The 23,488-nt window shown below is 47.0% G+C and overlaps 9 protein-coding genes and 4 non-coding genes; 5 read left to right on the top strand and 8 right to left on the bottom strand.

Annotated features, from left to right (window-relative positions):
* Positions 1 to 292: 292 nt before the first annotated feature.
* On the bottom strand, positions 293 to 4,140 carry CNAG_04502 (hypothetical protein). XM_012196450.1 has 15 exons: positions 3,792 to 4,140; positions 3,523 to 3,735; positions 3,298 to 3,474; positions 3,165 to 3,250; positions 3,090 to 3,107; positions 2,969 to 3,049; positions 2,836 to 2,914; positions 2,734 to 2,790; positions 2,634 to 2,682; positions 2,543 to 2,583; positions 1,778 to 2,501; positions 1,452 to 1,721; positions 1,099 to 1,401; positions 856 to 1,048; positions 293 to 784 (listed from the first exon to the last, which is right to left on the bottom strand). The coding sequence occupies exons 1-15, from the start codon at positions 4,064 to 4,066 to the stop codon at positions 627 to 629; spliced, it is 2,724 nt and encodes a 907-aa protein (XP_012051840.1). The 5' UTR covers positions 4,067 to 4,140; the 3' UTR covers positions 293 to 626.
* Positions 4,141 to 4,321: 181 nt separating this feature from the next.
* On the top strand, positions 4,322 to 5,323 carry CNAG_04503 (hypothetical protein). XM_012196451.1 has 3 exons: positions 4,322 to 4,591; positions 4,654 to 4,805; positions 4,872 to 5,323. The coding sequence occupies exons 1-3, from the start codon at positions 4,526 to 4,528 to the stop codon at positions 5,167 to 5,169; spliced, it is 516 nt and encodes a 171-aa protein (XP_012051841.1). The 5' UTR covers positions 4,322 to 4,525; the 3' UTR covers positions 5,170 to 5,323.
* A 137-nt stretch (positions 5,324 to 5,460) lies between these two features.
* Positions 5,461 to 5,549, top strand: CNAG_10116. The gene has a single exon. It is a non-coding gene; the product is annotated as a tRNA-Ile (tRNA).
* Positions 5,550 to 6,037: 488 nt separating this feature from the next.
* Positions 6,038 to 8,419, bottom strand: CNAG_04504. Of its 2 annotated transcripts, none has more exons than XM_012196452.1 (3): positions 7,513 to 8,419; positions 7,282 to 7,456; positions 6,038 to 7,008 (listed from the first exon to the last, which is right to left on the bottom strand). In XM_012196452.1, exons 1-3 carry the CDS (start codon positions 7,867 to 7,869, stop codon positions 6,293 to 6,295), a joined length of 1,248 nt encoding a protein of 415 aa, XP_012051842.1. In that variant the 5' UTR covers positions 7,870 to 8,419; the 3' UTR covers positions 6,038 to 6,292. The 2 variants fall into 2 exon arrangements, with proteins under 2 accessions (XP_012051842.1, XP_012051560.1); XM_012196170.1 differs by having other exon boundaries at positions 7,282 to 7,459.
* A 162-nt stretch (positions 8,420 to 8,581) lies between these two features.
* CNAG_12866 lies at positions 8,582 to 9,756 on the top strand. XR_001046144.1 has 2 exons: positions 8,582 to 9,015; positions 9,100 to 9,756. It is a non-coding gene; the product is annotated as a hypothetical RNA (non-coding RNA).
* On the bottom strand, positions 9,208 to 12,419 carry CNAG_04505 (guanine nucleotide-binding protein subunit alpha). XM_012196453.1 has 8 exons: positions 11,734 to 12,419; positions 10,932 to 11,448; positions 10,698 to 10,882; positions 10,307 to 10,646; positions 10,178 to 10,257; positions 9,977 to 10,130; positions 9,813 to 9,925; positions 9,208 to 9,751 (listed from the first exon to the last, which is right to left on the bottom strand). Exons 2-8 carry the CDS (start codon positions 11,284 to 11,286, stop codon positions 9,680 to 9,682), a joined length of 1,299 nt encoding a protein of 432 aa, XP_012051843.1. The 5' UTR covers positions 11,287 to 11,448; positions 11,734 to 12,419; the 3' UTR covers positions 9,208 to 9,679.
* Positions 12,420 to 13,093: 674 nt separating this feature from the next.
* CNAG_10117 lies at positions 13,094 to 13,182 on the bottom strand. Its single transcript has one exon. It is a non-coding gene; the product is annotated as a tRNA-Ile (tRNA).
* A 131-nt stretch (positions 13,183 to 13,313) lies between these two features.
* On the top strand, positions 13,314 to 15,028 carry CNAG_12867. Its single transcript, XR_001046145.1, has 2 exons — positions 13,314 to 13,934; positions 13,994 to 15,028. It is a non-coding gene; the product is annotated as a hypothetical RNA (non-coding RNA).
* Positions 14,914 to 16,490, bottom strand: CNAG_04506 (hypothetical protein; the record flags this gene model as incomplete). The annotated part of the gene is made up of 6 exons (XM_012196171.1): positions 14,914 to 15,050; positions 15,110 to 15,815; positions 15,868 to 16,026; positions 16,102 to 16,219; positions 16,296 to 16,320; positions 16,387 to 16,490. The coding sequence occupies 5 exons, from the start codon at positions 16,488 to 16,490 to the stop codon at positions 15,268 to 15,270; spliced, it is 954 nt and encodes a 317-aa protein (XP_012051561.1). The 3' UTR covers positions 14,914 to 15,050; positions 15,110 to 15,267.
* Positions 16,491 to 16,680: 190 nt separating this feature from the next.
* Positions 16,681 to 19,405, bottom strand: CNAG_04507 (hypothetical protein). The gene is made up of 5 exons (XM_012196454.1): positions 18,229 to 19,405; positions 18,013 to 18,182; positions 17,794 to 17,961; positions 17,207 to 17,740; positions 16,681 to 17,142 (listed from the first exon to the last, which is right to left on the bottom strand). The coding sequence occupies exons 1-5, from the start codon at positions 18,327 to 18,329 to the stop codon at positions 17,072 to 17,074; spliced, it is 1,044 nt and encodes a 347-aa protein (XP_012051844.1). The 5' UTR covers positions 18,330 to 19,405; the 3' UTR covers positions 16,681 to 17,071.
* A 160-nt stretch (positions 19,406 to 19,565) lies between these two features.
* On the top strand, positions 19,566 to 21,375 carry CNAG_04508 (hypothetical protein). XM_012196455.1 has 5 exons: positions 19,566 to 19,933; positions 19,987 to 20,140; positions 20,194 to 20,325; positions 20,388 to 20,956; positions 21,015 to 21,375. The coding sequence occupies exons 1-4, from the start codon at positions 19,836 to 19,838 to the stop codon at positions 20,760 to 20,762; spliced, it is 759 nt and encodes a 252-aa protein (XP_012051845.1). The 5' UTR covers positions 19,566 to 19,835; the 3' UTR covers positions 20,763 to 20,956; positions 21,015 to 21,375.
* On the bottom strand, positions 21,240 to 22,743 carry CNAG_04509 (hypothetical protein). Its single transcript, XM_012196172.1, has 3 exons — positions 22,263 to 22,743; positions 21,626 to 22,215; positions 21,240 to 21,560 (listed from the first exon to the last, which is right to left on the bottom strand). Exons 1-3 carry the CDS (start codon positions 22,624 to 22,626, stop codon positions 21,378 to 21,380), a joined length of 1,137 nt encoding a protein of 378 aa, XP_012051562.1. The 5' UTR covers positions 22,627 to 22,743; the 3' UTR covers positions 21,240 to 21,377.
* A 190-nt stretch (positions 22,744 to 22,933) lies between these two features.
* The window catches only part of CNAG_04510 (vacuolar protein-sorting-associated protein 4), a 1,848-nt gene continuing 1,293 nt past the window's right edge, over positions 22,934 to 23,488 (bottom strand). Inside the window, exons 7-9 of the mRNA XM_012196456.1 lie at positions 23,351 to 23,488; positions 23,068 to 23,284; positions 22,934 to 22,995 (exon numbers count right to left, since the gene is read on the bottom strand). The exon at positions 23,351 to 23,488 is cut by the window's right edge and continues 82 nt beyond it. Coding sequence (XP_012051846.1) covers positions 22,979 to 22,995; positions 23,068 to 23,284; positions 23,351 to 23,488 — 372 coding nt within the window. The 3' untranslated portion in view covers positions 22,934 to 22,978.

Raw genomic sequence — 23,488 nt, forward strand, 5'->3', positions numbered from 1 at the left:
GCAACGCCGGTGGCAATAAATTACACGTCAAGTCTGACAACAACGGCGGCGGCGGCGGCCGACAAAAAGCAAACAACAACAACGACAGAGCTAACTACTATCAACGACGGACGGACGGGGGAATCTACTATTACTACCACCCTACTACTACTGTACATACTTGGATCTTCTGCTGCAGCAGTGCTGCATGCCATCCGATGCTATTCCCCTCTTATTCTAATCTTCTTGCAGTGCCTTTCTGTTTGCTGTGCTTTCGTCGGCCGTCGATAACAGCATAATCCCACCGTATCGATGGTATTTCGACATGTTGCATGATGAGATGGGTGTAAACTGTGATTGTTCTTTCTGAAACTACAATCTTCGTCAAATACGTCTGCCCCAAATAAGAAGTAGCCACCATCACACGCAACGCGGCTGGTATTGTTCATGTATACGTAGACTTAGAAACGAAGTTCGTACAGTAGCAAAAAATGGTCAGATCTACCACACCGGTTGAAAGGCAGTATTTGAAGATCCCAAAACATCTTGCCCTAATGAATTATCCTTTGTATATTCCATTAACATATGTGCCCCCCCCCCTCCAGACACCATCTTCGTGAAAAGTAAGACCATTGCCCTTCGCAAAGCTACACCTCAATGACACCGCAGACGACGCCACTCATGACTAAGTCCAGATCATCATTGTATTTCTCCCTTGACCAGCTTGCGAGATCGAGCAACATCTTGGAAGCGGGCATATCTGGACCATCTCGCGCCGCTGTGCCAGGAACCATCTGGTTGATATCTTTTGAGAGAAGAACGGACTCTTTGTCAGCAAAATGTCATATGACATGTCGAGATTTGTGAAAGTCTCACCAAAAGCACTCCAATGAATTCTTAACCTCTCCCCTTCATCTGCTCTAATATCGAGTCTCAAATCTACCACTGGTTCATCAACAGAAGTTGCAATCTTGATATGGTGCTGCATCTTCTTGGGAGGAGGGTCAAAGTGGAATGACCAATCCAATACAGATGCTTCAAATGCTAAAGTTGGCCAAACAAGCCCTGTCTGTGTGGATTGAGTCAGAGTACGCATCTGGAATGGAATGGTAAACGAACAAAGTTGAAGGTCAGAACCATCTTCCTAACCCCATCCTCCCATTTGGTATCCTTCACCCCCCATTTCATCTCTGGCCAGGTAAATTTCTTAGTCTCCTCGCTGACGGGCAAATCGAATTTGTACGTATCTAAGAAGGTAGAGACGGGGTAAAGTACATCCCAGTCAGAATCGTAATCCGTAAGAGAGGTATGTTCGAGAGGCAGATCGGGTGTCCCATAGCGGGAGTAGAGGGAGGGTACGATATCGGCCACAGGTCCTCGGTCCATGAATGCAAGATGCGCAACATGCTTGTCAGACGTATGCTGCGCATTTTGTCAGCTCCCAAGTTGTTTTGCATCATACTAGTACTCACGTTATAATTGTATATTACTCCGACTCGCTTCGGATGCATTTCATCGTAAGGGAAGTACCAAGGTCCCACCATCGCAACAACAGTACCAAGAGCACTCAGAACCAAGCCAAGGATAACTTTTCTCTGAGTCATGCGAGATACGCGGTGGAATAGGGGGAGAGCGGTGGGGAAGAAGACAAAGCCGCAAATCACAGAGAGAGAGGCCACAATGTGCTCGGCTGGGGCTTCTTTGCCCATACGACCTGCAAGAGGCGTGAAGATGTCCAATGCCTGTAGCTTATGTCAGTTTTTGAATTCATGATGGCATTGCCAATATTTTTGCCTACAGTAGTAACAGCTTCCACGGCCAGCGCCATGAGACATGCAGAAGGCACTAAATAAGTCATTTTGAATGACATGCCCTCCCACAACCCCCTTCGTCCCATTCGACCCAACTCGTTACCTACCGCACCAACCAAAAGTAAAGCAGTGATCATTGCATAGAGGTACGCCGACCTGACTCTGAAGCTTTGCAAGAGCAACATGTACCAAGAGGAGAGTAAGAGTTGGATGTAATAGTGTGTCACTTCGAGTTGAGTACGCTCAACAGGGGAAAGGAAGTGAGTGAGCATCAGATGAATTGAGAAGAGCGCGATGTATGAGACTGGGACGTAAAGCAGAAGAGGGAGGTGCTCGTGAGGGAACCAGAGTAGGCCGTTATCGGTAGCAGAGAGTACGGCTGCAAAAGCATTGGCTCCTACCAATCCACCAAGGATACCCAGGGGTGTACCAATAGCAGCCACAACGATTGCTTTTGCCTTCTTGTTACTCAAATGCCTGAAAGCAAAAGCAGTCGCCACCGCAGCAATGCTGACGTACCACCCATCGGCTCTGGACATTGAGAAATGGAAGAAGACTCGGTCGAAAAGGGAGAAATAGACAACATGAGGGGGTGAGAAGGGTGCAGGGGAGAGGAGAGGAGATGAAGGCGAGAGAAGATAGTCGACGATGCCTTGAATGTTGGAGGTAAAGTGCTGAGCTGTACCTTTTTCGAGGTGCTTGGCAGTATCCCTAGGTCTTGTCAGCTACTTGCTGTAATCACGGAGACTTACCTATGAGTATGATAGAAGTAGCTATGCCCAACAATGGCCATCTATTTTATGTGAGCTACATGGGTGATTACCATATTACAGTAGAACTTACATCCAGTCCAGAGACATCCAAATACTTTTCAAATTGTCCAAAATCGGTACTGGGTGATACGTTAGCTATGTGCTCATCTTGTTCGGTCGAAAACACACACTCTGACATAAGGATACCAGAGGCAAAGACATCAGCGGCGATAACTGTTCCCCTTGGGCTATTTTTTGTTAGCCATGTAGTCATGTACAACTTGATCACTTACAAAGGAGCATGGACATAAGCCTCAATCATCTCTTTGCTAGTGGCTTGGAAAAGAAGAGCACCTCCAGTAGATCCGGCGGCTAGCAAATAGTCAGCGATAGCGCTAGAAGCGCGAATGAACGGGATCAACGTACCTTCAAGATTGATCATTGCCTTGACTGTAGGTGCTGTGCTGTGTTCAGTCGAATAAAGATGAGAGCCGTCCTGCAAGGTCTCTGACATGCTGTTAGTCGAAACTCAAGGGGCCAAGCTTACCCTCTCCGCCATTCCACACTATTGGCACACGTTAATGAACGACTGCCTTGAAATTGAATTCGTGAAACAACTCACCGAAGATGATAGCACCATCAAAGGCTTCTTTCCTTTCTATCAGGATTCGAGCTGTATCTAGCATGACTCCAACTCCAATACCGTCACTATACTCGCATTAGTATATGGCAGAACTTCTCTCAGAATGGCTTACTCTGAAGCGCCAGGTGAAGGCATAGTAGAGTCGATATGAGAACCTAATAATATCGCGTCCTTCTCTACCTTCGGCTGCGAAATATTATATGAAGGTGGATGAAAAGCAGTAATTCGAAGAATGATGTTGGAAATGCCCCCATAGCCTTTCAACACTTCGTGGTCGATGATTTCGAACCTGCACCTCTTTCAGCTTCGTCCTCAAAGTAAGTCGAGGACAGCTTACGCATGAAAACCCGAGCCCTTTTGATGCCACCATTCGCAGTTCAATATTCCACCTGCATTGCACTTCTCCACTAGCTCCAGCACTTGGTTGAGAACGTATTGTTCGCCAGCAAGAGCTTCGTGGGTACCAACAGTTCTGTAACCGATATTCTCTAAAGCTTCAATGTGGGAAAGTACAATCTCCTCAGACGGTTGTGGACGTCCATCTGCATCACTAGCAACTCAATTGTTAAGGATAGGGGATGAAGTTTGACTAATTGGTTGGCTTACTATGGTGGAAGAGGCTCAGGTAATCCGTAATGTAATCTGGAGAACCAGAACGGCAAGACGATCAAGATAAAACCAAGTAACGACCAGCTCAGTCTTCCTGCCTTATGCATTGGTAAGTGCATAGGTGCTGGTGCCGGCACATGATGATGGGGAGGCGGAGGAGGCGATGTTGTCGGCCTTGGCAACGTCTTCTTCGGTGTAGATTTGGATTTACGCGTGCTAGACGATCTGGCAGAGGGTGAAGATACACCTGAACCGGTCCGCTTAGAAGGCATTCTTCTCTACGCACTGCGATGGATGACCTTTTTGGCTTCCTTGTGGATGGCAAATAATCACAAAATATCTTCGAAATGTTTGCATAATTGATATCGAGCTAATATACGTAGATTGACGGGCCTGCGTCAGTTGCTCCTCTTCTCAGCTTAATTAGTTCTTTTTTGCTCCATTCATTACATCATCACTTTTGTAAAGGCCGAACTCGGCACCGGAGGACATTGCCGCCCTCTCTTGACGTTTGTTAGTTATTCCCTGTTGTCAGCTTCGCTGTTGTTTGTTGTCCTGATTTGCCTGCGAATTTAGTTCGGAAGTTTACAGCCACTTGTCATTTGCCAGCAATTAGCAGAAGTAGCTCAAATCCAGCCACTCTTTTGGTAACCAATCGAATTCCTCGGCAGCTGGCATCTGTATAGCCTTGTGCATTTACAGACTGCCGATCAAAAGAGCAAACTGATACGATGGGGTTCTTCGGCATGTTCCCTTGTTGTGGACCTCGAAGTGATAAGCTCAAGGATCCTGAGCAGGTGGGCTATTGAGCTATCTTGGAATCTGGAGATTTATGGCTGACAGACGGTGGGGCAATCAGGCATCAGAATCCGCCACTCTTCTACCACCTGCACGAGCAGAGTCAATTATTTCAGCGGATAGCCTTACAGGATATGGTGCAACAGAGCAACAACACGGCCTAACAGATGAGCAACGGACGCGAATGGCTGCTATCGGCCGTGAAGTAGGGAGGTGAGATGCCCTTTGACATACACTGCGTGCCCCTACTTTAACCGCTGACTGAACAATCAATTAAAGCTACATGCTTCCTGTATCAACCTCTCCCCAAAATCGCACTTCATCCCCAGCTCGACGTTTCTCCACCTCATCGGCCGGCTCTTCTCGTCCACCCTCCCCTTCTCCAAATCGACCGGAAACGACACCAGCTAATGGCAAACTTCAAGCGCCTAATGGTAATCATGAGTTAAAGGGTGATAACGAAAACGGTGTGGTCAGGAAGAATTTGTTCGCTGGTGGGAACATGGGTGGCAATAGTAAATCCAAGAAGGGAAAGGGGAAGGGCAAGGGCAAAGGAAAAGGCAAAGGGAAGAAGTAAAAAGATAAAAATAAAATTGGAAGCTCAACTAGAGATCGCAGCGCTATAAAAGAAAAGTCCGGTTATCTTGGAGGACAGTTTGGTTACGGGTCTTAATGGTTACACAAATTACGCTTAATGATGTACTGCATGGATATTTGATTTTGTGACATTTACCTTTAGCAACTCCTGCCACTGTTACTTCCTGACAGCAATTATTTACGACAAAACATACTGTCGGACTGGAAGATGGCTGGCAATTACAAATTGACTATATAGGTTTTTTAGTTCTGGTAAAATCAACAAATGATCGGTCGATTATATCAGTTGGTTTAGATAGTGGAGCTAATAATTAAAAAGTTATTACTCCAAGGTCGGCGGTTCGATCCCGTCATCGATCATATTTATTTTTTCCTTTCCTGATCGACTACTTCCCGTAACTTACATATATTTTTTGCTTGCCAACAAACCCATATTACATGAGTCTGAAACTGAAAACTACAGCTCCCTTTGCAAGAAGACCATTTAAAGATTATGCATCTCTTTGTAAGCCTATTAAAGCCGCAGCTCAACGAAGAAGGTTTTAGCTAGCTGCTATTAGAAAGAGGAGCAGATATACGTCGTTGTTTCAGTTCCAACCTTCCGTAACTTCGACAATTGGAGATGGGTCATCACATGGGTTGAAAATTGATGAAAGTGGGAAAAGGTATGACAATGCGGGGTTCACAGGATAAAAGGGTTATAAAAGAGACAGGACTGAGCAAATGTTTGGACGGTAAGTTTGAAGTATGCTAAGGTCACTAACGCTTGAAAGTTGTCACGAAGGCTCCTTATAATCGAGCTTTATATGTACCAAGTTTCTTTTTGATTACGCCGCACAGATAAAACACCCATAGCATGCATATAAAACCCAACCGAACACAGACGAATACGAACCGAATCCACACAAAAACATTTCGATACAATTGTTGCTGAGATAACCCTTTCGAAACACATACTATATACAATCAATGTATAGCTCTTTTCTTTGTTGACATGTTGTAAGCGATTAGCTATTCTCTATAGCCGATTCTAGTTACACATCAGATTTTTTATTCAATTTTCCCAGACTGACTGAAAATCTGGGTGTGATTGGCGCAGTCACCTAGTACTCATAACCCATGGCTTCCCTACCCGCCCGACTACCAATGTCGGACCTTTTGCCCTTGGGTTCCACTACACACAAATCGTCCGCTACCTCGCTCACTCCGGGAGGAGGAACACCCTTCTCAAACGCCTCTCGCTGCTTCACGATCCACGTTTCGTTGCCCTCCTTTTCCACCGGATGAATGGGGAGAAATATCTGTCCAACAGGCTGGGTGGAAAGTGGCAGCGCAGTATGGTGGAACAAGACATCACCCGGCAAGAGCTCGGGAAGAACGACCTCTGTGCCCGCTAAGTGAGGGAAGTCAGGCGCCGGCGAAGGGCGGTGAGAGATGGTAGGATCAAGAACCCAATTGGCAGGGTTCAGGTAAGACGAGGAGTCATAGAATGCAATCTTGGATTTGAGTGGGCGGAAGAGAGGGCGGAGCAGGCTGTACGTGGCAGCGTGAACGGAAGGTGGTAAGCAGGTAGGCTGGGGAGCGGCACCCGTAGGAGAGGGCATTGTAGGGGTAAGAGCAAGGTGGGCAAGGAGAGCTCGAGGGGAAGACCAAGGGCTGTAAGGAGAAGGGGTAGTGCGGAAGGGAGCAATACCTTCACGGACGGTGTCGGCTTGGATGTAAACTTCCTGACCTAGAAGCGAACGTGCGAGCTGGGCATTGGCAGAGAGGATTGAAGTGTTGGCTCTGGCAGCAATAAGAGCAGGGTTCCAGTATATGCCTATGAAAGAGTGTCAGCATGATGTCTCGACTATTGCATCTTTCCATTGGAGCAAATAATGAGAGAGCGACAACGACATGACCTCCAATAGTATATGAAGCGCCGAGCTGGAGGCGGCATTGTGGTATTCTCCAGTCCTAATCGGGCAAATAGGAAATATGACGTCTAAAATACCACGCTATCCAGACATTTCGGACACCTCGCCGATCAAGGAACGGAAGCAATGGGAGACGGAGACGATGCAACGGAAGCAACAAGGGGAATGGAACTCACCTCGTTCACCAGCGTCATTGATCGCCTGCAAGATCTCTCGAGCCCATTCAATAGCTTCGGCGTCAGGGACAACATCGCGGATGATTACAGCGCCAGCATTGCGGATGGCATCGACGGTAGACTCAGATGCAAGGTGGCCAGCCAAAGAGTGGAAAGCGATTTGCGGGATTTGGTTCTGCTATTGACGTTAGCCACATATGGAATGATAAACTCCATCGAGAGCTGACTCACTCCCGAGGATTTGATGTTTTCCAACCCAGCAAGAGTCTCGACCCAAGCAGCCTCCACTTTCCTTCTCTGTTCCTCACTGCCAAGCACGTTCTCTGCCCACGCACTCCACCCATCGATCTTGCCTTCACGATGGTAAATCTCATACTTGACCTTGGCTTTGAGAGAGCGGCCCCTCACTTCATGAGCACCAAGAGGCAAACCTTGTGCTGGAGAGGCGGAGTAAGAGTAAGGAGGACGAAGAGTAGAAGGGGTTGTAGCGGAGTAGACATGAGAGTAGGGCGGGATAAGTCGAGAAGCAGAGTGAGAAGGCGTAGGCTGATGGGCCGCAAGAGAAGTGAGAAGCCGGCGGATTGTCATGTAGAGGAGATTTACAATAGATTGGTGGGTGAAGTTGCAGAGGAAGAGATGATATGCAGGACAGTGGGTTCGGGATAATGAGTGCGGAAAAGGTCGCTTTTGATGGGCAAACAAGACGCGAAATTCGAAATTAACTCGCTGTCGTTTATCGTATTTAACCGACGCTTATCAGTCGGCCGCCGGTAAGGCTTCGGTGACTTTTGAGAGTGGTTCTGAAGCCTCTGGGGCGGTGAACAAGTATGCTTCTTGAGTTATAGTACAGTAAATGGAAGAGCGAGATGGGAATAGTGATGAGAGGCGTTGGGGGGGAGAAAAAGGCGCGGCAAGGGAAGAAGCTAGAAGCCGGCGGCTTGATCAAATTTGATGGGCGATAAGGCGCGAGGGCGCAGGAACGGGTTTATCTTTCACCCGAAGCTCCTTTTTTGCTTCTCAAAGGAGGGCTGTCGCTGGATGCACACTGATCGTGTGAGCAGATGGGACTATGACAATGGTAGACGTTTAACAGGCGTATAGAAATGAAAAGAGGAAAGGAAAATAAGTTATGGCCAAGGGGGAATTCCATGCGAGCGCCTTTTGCTGATGAATCTGATAAACAGGTAAATCCATGTATCGGGCATCCACCGGGCGAGAAAAAATCCGTTCCTATATTTCATTCATATGAATATCCCCCGAACACGTCATTTTTGCCGAGGTTCCTTCACATCATGCAAGCCTGCCCGGTGCCTGTTACCAATTGCCATCACCCATATCTTTTCTCCTATTCGTCCGCACAAAAGATGCAGGACAACCAAGGAAACGCAACGATGAGCTGGGATTGTGTCTATATTCTTTCTGCTGACTTGAGCTCCGAGTTCCCGGTAGCCTCGGCCTACTTTCCGGCGCAAAGTGCCTCCTTTGCTTATTCCGCCAGTCTTCAACGCGATCTGGATGACGAGCGAGCTCCTTTTTCTGAGCTCCTCTTCTATTATACTTACTACTCCGAGGAGCACAATTACTGCGTAATAGGAAGTAACTTGTAGCGGCTACAAAGCTAACTATTATAGGGAGAGAGCAGCAGCACTTCTTTGCTATTTTCCCAAGCTGGATTCCAGACTGCTAGGGGTAGGACGCAGTAGGATGACCAATAATCGATTAGAATTTTATATAGTAAGTAGCTTTGGCCCGGGCGGAGATACCGGGCAAAGATTTGTTGACTCCACACATTTTTTTTTCACCATGTCTCGTGATCAGTACGTAGTAACCCTTTAAGCATCAAGGATCAACAACTGAAGAACTCTGACGAGTGCGCTTCATGCTTGAATCGGGCCTCGTTTTGATAGTAATAGTAGCAGCCAGGATAGACAGATCACACAACGATATTTGCAGACTGTTCGCTATTTGTATGCCCAACGACCTCCTCGTTCAATACCAAACTATCCGCCAGTCAGACAGGAGAAAAAAAAAATGGGGAAAGAGTACTAAGGAATTACGAAACACCCCATATGATAGACAAGAATGACAAGTACATCTCATGTACGAGTAGCGAACATACGACATACGTGTTGATAGAGAAACTGAAAAAGAGATAGAAGAAAAAACTCCTTAAAGGCAATTGGGAAGCGCCTAAAGTTTCCCAGGGGAAGAGATAAAGGTACGAGCAAAAAAGGCAAGTCATTATTGAGGAATATGTAGCAGAGAAAAAGGATTGCAAGGGTTTATAAAAAAAGATTCAAACTTTGGCAATAGATATAACTACATTTGTACTTGGAGAATCATTTGGGAATTTGCCATGCGGCATGGAGTTCCTCTTTTAATCTTTTATTTTGGGTCATTATAAGATACCAGAGTCACGTAAAGCGTTCTGGAGGATAGTTTCTTTGACAGCTGCAAATACCAATCGGATCTGGAAAACGGTTATCAGTAACTGGTTACGTTACACGAGTAAAATGATATGGCAGACGTACGTTTGACGTATCAGTCGCCTGGGTGAGATGGGGATACACTGATAACCTTGCTCGATTGGTCTGGGTGAATCTCCACAAGATATACTTGGCGGCCTTGTTGATATCAGCTCCGCCTGGTTCAAAGTCAGTGTTATACAAACTCTCATTAAGGAAAGAGAACATACCGGTGTATTCAGGGAAATACTGAACAAGCGGGACCTTTGGTAATTTTTGCTTGAACAAGTCGATCTTGTTGAGGAAGAGGATGACGGATGTTCGCAGGAACCATCTTGAGTTAATTACAGACTCGAAGAGAACCAGTGATTCTTGCATTCGGTTCTGAAAAGGAATCAGCATATATTCTAACAAATGCCGACACAACTTACCTGCCCTGATTCCTCCAGCAACACTTGATCGTACTCTGATAATGCAACGCAGAAGATGATAGATGTGACCGCCTCAAAACCTAGATTTGTGTAAATGTCATCTCATAGACCCTAAAAAAGATCACCTACAATGAATCCACTTCTTTCTCTCGCTTCTCTGTCCACCGACATCGAACATATGAATGCTCAATTGTCCCATGTTAAACCTCGTCTCACTGATACCAGTGGTCTTCGTCCTCGCTCTCAGAACATCAGCCTCATCGGGCACATAATCCGGCCCTGCGATTTTTCTGATGTTGGCGAAAAAGTAAGTAGCAGAGTCCATAATATAGAATTCTGAGCTACGATCCATGACAGAGGGAATGACAGGATCGTGCCAGAGAGATTCGATGTTGTACAGGATTTCTGAGGGGATTACAGCGTTGAGATCGGCATCCATGCGGTATTCAAGGATACGATCGGCATATGACTGTGACATGATTAAGTAATGGTCAACGAGGGTGAAAGATGTATAACATACTCTGTTGTTGGCGTCCTCAGGGTCCACACCAATCTTTCTCATAGCCATGATCAATGCCTGGGCGGAGTCAAGAACGTTTTTATAGATGACTCCTCTGAAAGAAAGCAGTTCGTCTTTAGAGTAACCATTTTGGTGGATAATCTTCATCTGTTTCACGATTGTAGATTTTCCAGATTCACCGGATCCTTCAGAGACCCGTCAGCACACTTCTTCGCCATAAAAACGAATGCTCACCTAGCAGTAGAATCTTACACTCCTTTCTAAACTTCTTCTGGTCATCTTCCAATTGCCTGTCTATTTGATTACTCCTATCTTTATTCCCTTTTGAATCCTGTGCTCCTGGTGGTTCTGTAGATGCCAAAGCAGCTACTATCCCCTGTCCCGCACTGGCTCCTGTCCTATTTGCTGCTGTCGTGTCACCCTTTATACCGTTTGCTGTCCCATTGGGGGGTGATGTACTAGCTCCCGCAGCCGTGGCTGTAGCTGAGGTTGAGGCTTGCGGTGGGCGGGAAGTGGTAGATGTTGAAGGGACTTGCTTGGTCTCTGCTGCCTTCCTGGGGGCTTCTGGAGTAGACATACAGCCGCCCATCGTGAATTGGATTGAAGGCAGTAGAGAGATGGAAAGAACGAAGATGTGGAGCGATGACAAGGGATGCGGGGAACAGAGGGGCGCTGACAAAGGATAGACAGAAGTTGGTCTAGAGATTGGAACTTAGAAGATGAGTGATTGATAATTGTTTATTTTGTGGGCCTGCGTGATTTTTGTATCAGTGATGATTCGTTTGGTTTTCACGAGATGCGAAATAGTAGCCAGCGGACGAATGGCCTTGACGCGTCGACTACAGGCGAAATGGCAAGAACGCAGAGGTCTGGTCCGTGATGGACGTGACGCCGAGTAGGTAGAACAAAATTGTATGCAGTAAATGGCACTGTGCTGCCAGGATTATCAAAGTTGCGCTCCAATAATTGAAAGACCATTCCTGTGCAAGCGGTGGCCAAGAAACCATGTAGGACGCGTACAACGGCGGTGACTTACCAGGCAAGGATTCTGCGTGCTATTCCCCTGGGTAGCCACTCTCTCCTTTATGCACTGAGCTCCTGAAGCGGACTTGGGTATGTTACTGGGAGGTGGATGTGTAAAAAAATGACAGTAATTGAAGACGAAGGTGGATGAGATTTGGTCTAGACACGCGCATGCTCAGTCTAACGCTAATAACGACGCTTCTTCAAAATTGCCCTACAGGCGGCGGCATCCCCCCGAAACAGACTACTTCTTTTGCTCGTGTTCCATTTTTGGCCTCTGACAGAGTATACCCATGCGTTTGCGGGTTCCTCTTGTACTATCTAATCTCATGCCAGAGGGCAAAATGGGATTGCATGAATGACCTGGAAGTTCCTGCTACCTATATTAATGCTGGGCTCTTCTACGATCACACAGCATGTCTCAAACCACAACTCGAAGCTCGAAGCACAGACGACCCATCATCATTAATCATTGCATGCGCGCCGGCAACCATCAACCCGACGTCCAAAGACAATTATCCGGAACTCCGGCATCCTCCTTCACCTGTTGTCCGTGCCGCACAAAGCACACAAAGCACACAAAGCACACAAAGCACACAAACCACATAAGAAGGCCATTGATCACCGCAAACCGCAAGAGAGTCCGGGCGTCGCCAGTTGCCTTTCCTTGACCTTGGTCCTTGATACGACTGATGGCTTTGATGGTGATGATTGATGTAAAAGATTGACAAATTTTAGCTTTTTACTGTCTCAGATCCCATACCTTAGCTAGGAACAAGAGGCGTTGCATAATAACAAAGCAGATGCGGCAGACGGCGTGCGGACGACAGCAGCGAGATGGCCGGAAAAAATGGCTACCATACGAGGAGGGCAGTGGGTAATAACAGGAGGCGGGGCAATCAGGTCCCAACGCCATGTGTCATAACATGCAGTTACCAGTTAGACACCCTCAAAATAAGCCGCCCGCCTCCAGCAGTCTCATCTCCTTGTTTTTCTTACCCAACTTTTTTCTCGTCATCTCTTTGCGCCTCTCGATTGATCCCGCAGAGAACGATGGAGTGTAAGCTTACAACGCATATCAGCGGAGATGACTTCAGAATTGAGAAAGTGGCCTTCTTGCAAGTTCGAAGCTGCACTACTATACATCCTGCTCCTCCGATGATGGAAGTGCAAGGTGCGTGGTGGTGGTGTCTAGGGGGAGGGAACTGTGTTTTAGATAGCACACAATCAAAACCGTCTCAATGCAACTTAGGTATACATAAATGGGATGCTTTGCCAAAGCGGTAACAAACAGCTGGAAAGAATACATGATATGATGATAGCTGGGAAATTCAAAGAGGAAAAGCTTGGAGGAAGAAAAAAGCAAAAACAAATGATCGATGACGGGATCGAACCGCCGACCTTGGAGTAATAACTTATTGATTATTAGCTCCACTATCTAAACCAACTGATATAATCGACCGATCATTGTTAGACTTTACGAATGTTGCACGCCTATAAATGGTAGATTTGTTCCTGGTTTTTGGACTCGCACATCGATTCGTTCTCTTGTCATATATACATTTTCACATTGATACAGGCGGGACAACATATGTGGTCAACCTTCTCCTTCCGTTTCAAGCTTATTCTGAGCCACGCCTTTTCTAGGACTTGCACTTGTTTTGAGCGGACACATCGCAGCCGCCCGGACAGTTATTTTGGAACGTCCAGCCTACAGCCGATAACGAAATAGCAAGCACCGCCCGACCGGATTTGCAATGTCTAATCAACCTTTAAGAGACACTTACCCAGCCCTTTTGCGTTATTTGAAACGTAATTACATATGTAAAGCGCGTTATTCTCACATTTCTGATCTCCCTTAGTACACGCTGTTCCATCGATACTTGTAGCTGATGCCGGGGTGGCTTGCTGGGCGGTCTTAGGAGTAGTGCCTACAGTCAAAGCAACTGCAGAAGCACTCGTTACCAATTGAGCACTACTCTCGGCAACGCGTGGGGCGTGGCTACCACAGGAGCGTCATGGTGGTACGACGGTGTTAGTGGGGTCGGCACCATTGTAGCCCTCCCCAGTATACAGAGTGCTCGCTGGCGTAGGTGAATAAGAGTCATTTCCAGGAGCGGGGGCCCACATCTGGTTATCAGTAATCTCAATGGGGGGACCGGTAGGGTTGTTTCCACTGTTTGCCATATAGCCACCATTGGACATCATCTTGAGGTATGTGTCGACTGTGTTTGCAACCAATTAGCAGAGCCGTTTACGGCTATCCAAATTAGGGATCGGGAGACAAACCGCGCAAGCCAATAATTGGAGCTATCTCCACTGCGACACAGACGTCCCAAAGGACAAGGGGCTCGTTGTATATGAGTTCCGAGCCATCAGATAAAAATATTTTGACTCTACTTGGTCATAAATAATAGTTCCCCAGGAGCTTCAATCGACCAACTTTTTACCACATCAAGCGCTTAGATCACCGTTTACCATAGTTGCGTTGAGGGCTACCGAATAATCAATCAGTGGATATCGACATGCTTCTATTGAATGTTCCAGCTAATCACCAACAATCCGATTTGTAGCAAGATCTGTGTAGGTAGGACCTTTCGCTTCACAATGAGGAACTGCAGAGGGAGGGTACCAGCATCTGAACCACGGCCAGCACAGCGGTTTCCAGTAGTCTCATAACCATAATCGTAATAACTAAAAATAAGCGATAAATAACGAATCTTTCTGGAATCGAATGAAGGTCAAAAACTCACCAAGTACCTGTAGCATCATTTATACTGTGAAGTATATTGTACGCGCCGGTGAGAGAAGCAAGGAGAAGAGCAAAGACTGAGCTTGTGAAGCGCGTTAGTGCTATAATGGCAACCAAAACAGTAGCAAGATGGCTTCCAATGAGCATACACTATGGTATAAAGCTTACCAAGATACAACCTCACTGTTTTCTTATGTATGTGATCAGCTTCTCAATTGAACTCAACTCACCCTTGCGTTTTGGATTTTTTGCTATCTGCCCCCCCTTTTGAGTATGGTTGTATTCATATGCCCTTTATTTATAACCCTTGCGATGAAAGGGCTATATACAAAGATAGACAATTGATTCTCAGGAAGTCATATTCAGCTTGGCACCCCAGACACTCATATGCGCATGGTTTACAGGCCAGTACCGAGGAAAGATACTCGCAGAGTAGAGTTGGCGAGAATTTGTGCATTTCGAAGTTCATTTGTTATGTGTAATATATAGTATTTCCGTCAAATGCTACTGTCAACTGCAGATGATAGTAGCATCACAAACTAAACATCGACTAGGACATGTATTTTGGACTATCCAATCTATCAAAATCATCAGCAGCTATTCGTACCCTGATCCATTTGACAGCATCTGCACTTACTGACGGCGCTTGATCCTGATTGAGTGTTGGCACAAATCATTAGCTGATAACCTTCACACATATGGTCCCCAGCATTGTATTCGGTACCTTCGTTATCCGTACAAGTGATAGGCCCAGTGGACAACGCGCTCTGCACAGCAACAGCATCCGAAGACCCGTCAAGAAAGAGGCACAGAAGTAACGGACAGAACAGCAGCGGTGGCGAATGTGGCAGTAGCGGAAGTCTGGACAGAGACAATACTTTCTTCGTCTGATGCAAACAAAGCTGAGGTTACTGGAACAGAAGACCATGAAAAACCAGATGTGGCCTCTGGCGGAGAAGTATTCTGCTCGCTTGACACCCCAGCACCCGTAGCTGCTCCCGTTGCTGTCCCCATGGCTCTACTTGTAGCAGTCGCTGTGATACTAACCACTTCATTATCCCTTCCAGTGGGAGCGACCCCTTGACCGTCGGCTGTCGCAATCACTACTGGATCTCCCGCTGCGTCTCCACTGATAGTAGCACCCCAAGGATTGGACAACGTACCGGGGCTAGGGAAATTGTAAAGCCCTCCTGTGTATAATGTGGACGCAGATGTTGGGGAGTAAGAATCAGACCCAGGAGCAGGCGCCCAAATTTGGTTGTCGACGACCTGGACGATGAGCCCAGATGGGTTCACTGCCGTGGTGCCACAGCCCTCAGAGTCCAGTAAAATGTAAGGACCAACTAGTCCCACAAGTGAGCTCTTCATTATTTTACTTCTGCCGAGTCTACTCACCACCGAAGTCAATCTTCACATGAACGGCGCATTCCGCACAGGTATCCCAAAGGACGAGCGGCTCATCGTAAACAAGCTCAATTCCATCCTCCTTGAATACCTTAACTTCTTTACCACACCATGCACTCTTGTCGGCCTCCATCCATGTTTGGTTCATGGCTAGTAAAGTCAGCCTTGAATCAACCGACCATTTAGTCAACAAGTTGACAAATAAGGAGACCAAGAGACGCTTACCAACGATCCTGTTTGTCTTCAAGTCTGTCTGTGTGGGCCCATTTTGTTCACAACCCGGGTAACCTGTCTGGTCTGAAGCCCAGCCAGCACCAAAACGAGCTGCACATTGGTCTCCAGTCTTTTTCGCGAGCAATAGTCAGCACGGATGGCTAAAAGTAATAGATTGACTGGGAAAGAAGAAACCGAGAGCTTACATTTTCCCAATCATAGTCATAGTATCTGATGAAATGAAGGAAATGGAATATCAGCAACCTCAGCTAATCTTCGTTCCTCAGTTGGGCTTACACAGTCCCAGTGGCTCCCTGGAGTTCGTACAAGACTTCGTATGCCGCGACTTCCAAGGCCAAAAGGGAGTTGAGAATCGTTAAGACGGTAAAGAGCATGGGCATCGCGCCTGGCGAATTTGTTGGTCAACAATCAAGGAAAGAAAGTTGAAGAATGAAACGAGGTGCGATTTGCCAGCAGCAGGATCTAGCCAGCCAAGTAAGCTCCCATTGAGGCCTACCAGTAATAGCTGATATATAAGGGGGCTCTAAGTGAGCTTTCGGAAATCTACTGCGATTGCATCAATGCTCATCCTTTCATGGTTTCCCCTGTGTTGGGGGTGTCCTTTTTACCCTTTTGCACAGCTTGATCTGATGACTATGCCTTGGGATACGGACATAGCAGATGTTTCCATATTAGAGCCTTTGTGTGTCTCGATTAATCAGTTGGTCGCCTCTAGCCGACACATGCTCGCTGTTGATTGTATGTCCCGTGCTTTTCATAGCCTAAGCATAGATGGCTAGGTTAAGGGACAGAGTCGTCGTTGACTCTCTTTCACTCTTTCCTTGTAATATACTCCCTTAATCTGTTTCGCTTCAAGCGATATACATACCATTGGTACTAAGAAGAGATAGATGACGCGAAAATCCCTGAGAAGAAGGAATAAAAAAGAGACCAAACAACTAGTATTCGTAAGAATATAACATTACTCGCAGTCGACAGAACCGCTATTCGTGATCAAACAAGTTGCACCACAGGTTTCAATTGTTTCCCAGCCTGACGCGTAACGTATGTTTATCAGTATCTTGCTTTCCAAGCAGGTAAAGATAAAAGAACTAACCGAGTGAATTGACCGTGAGATAATTACAGATCTGCAGCTCCAAGCCTGAACACTGCCATGCACCAAATGCACAGGTACTGCCCCCACATACGGTACCTGTTGAGGTAGCAGCTGCGGAAGTCTCTACTGTATCTGAAATACTACTTCTCGCGCTATTAACATCCGTCTCAACAGCTGCTAGGACGATATCATCGGTAGAAAAAGCGTTAATGTCAGTGCCTTGGACCACGGAGGAGTACGAGTACTGGAGACTGAGAACGGCGGCGGTGGTAGCTGCTTGTTGTGAAGAGGTCACAACTTCTGGTTGAGCAGATGTGACGATGGCATGGGAGGCAGAGGTAACAGCTTCGGCAGAGCTATAGACAGCAGCGGTGGTAAATCCCGCCCCTATGTCGTCACTGTCCGCCTCTTCAGAATAACCAGACCCAAGGCCGACAGAGGGATTAACAATGTAGTTATCCAGGACTTCGTAGGTCAAGCCTGTGGGGTTGTTACCGGTACAAGTACCGCCCTTGAGTTCTACGAATGTGGGAGCTGCCACATGTCAACAGGGTGATACATCGGAGGGGGCGCGAGCGAGGACACACCAGAAAGGTCAAGAATGCCTGAGTCGGAGCTAGAGCAAGCATCACAGCCATCCCAAATATAGAGACTACCTCCGCTGTATGTGAATTCATTACCGTCGGCCTTATAGATCTTAACCTCCCGACCACACCATCTAGCTGGATTAGCCGCGACTAAAGCTGAGTTGAAGGCTTTTCCATCACTTAGCAATGATTATTAGATTATAAAGATCTAGAACGTACCGACAATGTTATTGGTACCGATCCCTTTCAAGGAGTAGCCACGGCTCCTTTCGCAGTATGGAACACCCCCGTTGATACCAGAACTTGTAGCCCAACCATATTGGACGGGATCATCGGCTGAGGAACCACAAACCTCGGAGTCAGAGGTGCCTTCGGAAATGTCATAATAGCTGGGCGGTTTCTGGTCAGCTAATGACAATGGAAGAAAAGGCGTACAAAGTCATTGCAGCATTGGACTTAGTAAAAATAGTTCCGGCCGTAGCAGGAAGAGCGAGCGCCATCGAGGCGACGAAGAGAGAAGAGGTAGGTGAGAACATTACGCCAGGTGATGTTCTTAATCTGTTACGAAAGAGTTATCGCGTGAAACAAGTAGAACCCATATATGCAGAGTTTGAAATTCGTCCCCTTGCAGCACTGAAAAAGAGTGTAATATGTAAAGAACGTTATCGAGCGTTCTTAAGTGCTTCCTGATAGAGACAAGTCTAGGCCAGCTAGGGCGAGGCTTATATAGATTGTGAAAAATGGGATGCGAAGTGCAAAAGGATCGACCAAGGCCACAGGAGATGGGGTTGAAGACCTGAAGGTGAAAGGAGAGCCCCTGCCTGCTGCCTGCTTGCTCGTATATCGTCATAAACTCATCCAAGGATAAAACTGCATTCCTTTGATCGAGTGCCGAGGACCCTGCGTGCGTTTCGTGTGTCGCGGAAAGGCAATCTCCCCCTGCTCAGCTCCAAGAGCGCATTCAAAGGCGTGCATTTCGGTTGCCGGGCTCCGTGGATAGTCTTCTGCTGGCATAATTACTTAGACTGCCACCGTTGAGCCACGTGTAAAGAAGAGGCCCCAGATACCAGATTGATGCCTTGTCATACACTGTATAACCGCACAACAAGTGATATCTGGTTGAGACCCGAGAAAAAGGAGATGCAAGCCATTGGAGTAGTTTGGGGTCCACCCACCAGTGCCAAGCACCACTTCCGCGTCACGACCTCGCCCTAGTGGAGTTATCGATTGCCCTCGTTCACGCACAGAAAGGATCCCAACATCGAGCTCTTGACGATTGTAAACCATGAAAGGCTGTAGTCCTTTAGAACACTCTTATTCTATGCGTTTCTCCTGTCTGCGTCGCGGCTCCCAAGATTTGAAGGATGGCGGAAATCGTTCATTTGTGTATTATCATCAAAGATTGTTTGCTCATGCCTTTTGTGAAGCCATGCAGGGGAATTGGGGCAAGGTGGCCGTCTTGGTATACTGGATGGTCCAAGGATTTTGAACAAAATGGCCAGGGGATGGACAGAAGATGTTGGACGCAACAAATAGAAGGAGAATGGTCGATCGCTGATGACGGACGAACACAACCCTTCCCCTCTGCAGCGAAGCGAGACCAAAAATATCCGGTGGGGATGTCCTGATCTCAGTGGGTTCCACCATCATTTATTCTATCACTGGTGGGTGGGCGTCGGAAAGATTACATAATACCAAAGACTTCGGCTAACCGACGAGGGACACAATAACTTCAGCGGAGTTTGCAACGCGTTGGCCCGGCCTGAAAGCACGTCGAAATCACATCATCATCTCTTATATTGTCTTTTGCCTGCCGGAAAGCCCCCATTTCCCCGTAAATGCGGAATCAAGCCGATAAGGCGTGTTTGCGGCTTATTGCTGGTTGATCAGCATTCAACAGCCAGCAAGCACACAATATGGTGAATATGTATATAAGCGACTAACTAGCTTGGCTCGGGTCCTCATCTCCCATTACTTATATCTTTGAACGAATAATAATCTTTAGCTGTCTCATTGCCCAGCTACTTGTAAAAGGATCCAAAATGGCCAAATACACTCTTTACCAACTGATTGGCAAGTCGGAGCATACTGATGGCCGAGTCATCTCTCCTCACGTTTGGAAAACCAAACTTGATTTAGCGTAAGTCTGCCCTCTCATCTCCAGAGTGACTGCAAGTGCTGACTCCATATCAGCTACTTTGGCCAGGAAGTTAAAGCTGAGGGCAAAACTTTCCCTCAAATCCGAGGAGAACTCGCCGAAACTACTAAGAACTCTGCGGTGACCGTCCCTACTATCGTAGACGAAGAAGGTCTTGTCATCACCGACTCTTGGAAAATTGCTGAATATGTCTGTCGCATCTTCGTTTGGAGGCTGGGACAAGGGCTGATAGAATATCGCAGCTTGAAGCAAAGCATGGATCTGCTGAGAAGTCTGTCTTCGGTGGACAAGTTGGCAAGGAGTTTGCCAAGTTCATTGAAATCTGGAGCAACGCTACTCTTGCCAATGAATTTCGACCTCTGATCGCTTCTGCGGTATGTATCTTTCATCAATTACCTCTACCCCAAGAGCATGAGCTAATCTCTCACTTTATTAGATCTTTGAACTCTTTGACGAACCTTCTAAAAACTATTTTATCAAGTCCAAGTTCGGAGGTGACCTTTCTCGCTTCGAAGCACACAAATCCAAATTCTCCGACCCTAGCAATATCAATGCGCAGCTCACTGCCGCCCGCACCCGATTAACTGTCATCGAGACTCTGTTGGGCTACAAAAAAGAGAAGGCAGAGCCTCTTTGGTTGTCCGGTAAACCTTCTCATGCTGATTTCTGTTTGTTTGGTTGGTATGCTGCTTCAAGGATCAACCCCGCTGTCGAGAGAGGTGTCTGGAGGCATGAGGAAAACCCATTGGTGGGGGAGTGGCTCGACTTGATCTTGAGAAGCGGTTTAGTGGATCAGGCTCAATTCGACTAAAAAGGGCGAAAGATCGTATCGTGAGCATTCTAGACATGAACATAATAATAATATGCGTATGGGTTTTGGGTGATTGCACTTTCTCCACGGGTAATTATGCCACGATTGACTGCCTTTTCATCCTTCGAGCTATCCAATCACCTCTATCTCTGATATATGCTTTACGGCTCAGTGACTAGACGACTTCCGGACTGGTGAGCGATTTTTGAAGCCGCATCCCTCCTTATCTGCAAATGATGATTTTGGATGAAGATTTCGCCAACGAATTTTGCAATGATATACAGACTTGTAGGCCTTCCACGGCTGCTCCATTGGCGTAGTCAAGGGGATAAACATGAAATATTCACATTCGGAAAGCGTCAGTCAGCCAGTGACCTCAACAATGCGCCCTTCTCACTTTCGCGTTTTCATCTTAAGACAGAATATTTTACGACAGGCATTACTGTAGTAATGTACAACTCTGCATAACATATAGATATTTTAGACAGCCCCTACTATTATTTACTATTTATTAGTGTCCAATTGTTCTGTTGCCTTTACATGAGAAAAATGTCCTTTGAATGTTAGAGCCCCGATCAGGTATTTCGAGTGATGAGGATGGACAGATTAACAGGATCAGTGGCGGAAAAGGCACTCATCGGTAAAAGTGTCGCAGACCAAAAAGGCCCACAACCTTCTCCTGTCAGCCCGTCGTTCGCCCTCTTGTTCAAAGCCCTCGATTCCATAAAGCTCAAGCCAAGCACTCAACTCCTCAAGGGAAAGCATGTCGATATCCTGTTTGGTGCGGATATACTCATCCTAAACGGAAACAGCCATCAGCGCAGTTCGAAAAGGCGGAAACATAAGCAAAAAACCACACTTACGACGTCAGATTCCTCGGGAACTGTCTTACCATTTTGCCGGCTCATCACGGGCCTCAACTCCCATCCCTTCCCGGCGTAGGCGCAATTACGAATTCGACCTTCCAATTCCGCGGTACACCAAAGCATCTTTTCTGCATCTTTTCTGAAATTCAGGACGCTTATTAGGAGTGAAGAGAAGGCGCTTTTGTCACTGCAGTCGATTGCTGCCTCTGAGTTGTCAGGTTTCGGGGACCCACTGGGCGGCGAAGCATCGCAGGTGTACGTCCCGGATTTAGAAGCATCACCTGGGAAGGGCTTGGGCACGTTGCTAGCCAAATCGTAGTTCACAGGCTTGCGGTTGATCTTGACATCTGAGGTGCGAACCGAGGGATCGATGCTGCCTCGAACAGGCTCTGGAAAAGGAGATAGGCCTCGTGGAGTCCTTGAGCTGTTGGTTTGCCCAAGAAGAGATGCGTTTACCATCAAATTAGTAGCTTCCGTAAGTGGGGGGGGAGTAAAGGACGCTATAGTCGCACGAGAAGGCGACAGGGAATCCTGAGTAGATATCCTGTTCATGAGGCTCGCCCGGGATCGCTCTTCATCGTTATCGGCTACATATCATATTAGTCGACTACTGGAAATCATAAAGAAAACTCACTGGGGAAGAAGTTGAAACGATTGGAGGGCTCAAGAGGGGAAAGGTCGGCCGGGGCAATAAGGGATGAGTCGGAATTATTCTGTACAACAACGTAGTCGTCCATCAATCTCTTACGCTCCCTTTCTCTCTCCATCTCCACCTCAATCTGCTTTTGCAACGAGGCCGTTACTTCTTGTTTCCTCCTTCTGAGTTCCGAACGAGTAGTAGGCCAAGGAGGCGAAAGTGGCTCTCGAGCGAAAGGCGGAACGGGAGGGCCAGGCGGAGTACGAGGAGTGGGAGGAATGGGGACCTCGGGACTCCTGTCAAAGTATCCGAACTTACGCGATGGACTAACTGGGTGAGGTACTTGACGATAATCAGACATGTCGAATAGTGGTGATAAAAATATGTGGGAAGTATTCCCCAATTTATATAGGGATATTCGAGGGATGTCTGTTATCCATAAGCCTCATCCGCCATGGTTCGTCATATTTCCGCGACATCCTTTCCGCTCTATCCGTTATCCGCCAAATCATCCCTGGTACTACTATCTTATCTAACCCATATATTTTTAGACGATCGTACATCCGCTACTACCCGGTATGGTTCCTGAGGACATTAGCATGTGTAGTTTTAGTAGTGTAACATAATGATATCCGATAGTTTTTGTGACGTCAGTGTCGGTGCGAACGATCAGTGTAGTACAGGATTGCATGACAACAAGGAAAAATGACCTATTACGCCCCTTCTCCTCCTATACGTAATCATAATTAGCACCTGTCTACCGCTGGTAATGACGGGAAAGTAGAGCGAAAGAGTAACTTACCGCTCTCGTCCGTGAACTGTATATGCTTTTCGATATCCTTCGCTGACACCGTCGGCCTGTTCACTGCGATTGCCTTCTCAAAGTCTTTTAGGCCCAAAAGAGGCTCAAGCAATTCAGATGACTCAATGTCTGTCCAAGTCTTCTCAATAGCGTTAGAAGCACCAGGAGAGCAAGGTGTGAGTTTTATTTGCGGGCCCTCGGGGGTATCGATTTCCACCTGCGTTCGTATGCACATCAATATTCGAAGTTGGTAAAATGATAGGGAAAATAAAAGGCCATTTACCTCTTTGAAATGAGTAGCAGAGAGCACTTTTCTGACAGGTTGCATCAAGGCATCTCTCACAATCACAGCAATATCACTTCCAGAGTACCCCTCGGTTTGCTCAGCGAGGTGGGTGAAGTCGGCGGCTGTGAGACCGTG

Source organism: Cryptococcus neoformans, chromosome 9 (genome assembly GCF_000149245.1).
Source record: "Cryptococcus neoformans var. grubii H99 chromosome 9, complete sequence".
Taxonomy (NCBI): domain Eukaryota; kingdom Fungi; phylum Basidiomycota; class Tremellomycetes; order Tremellales; family Cryptococcaceae; genus Cryptococcus; species Cryptococcus neoformans.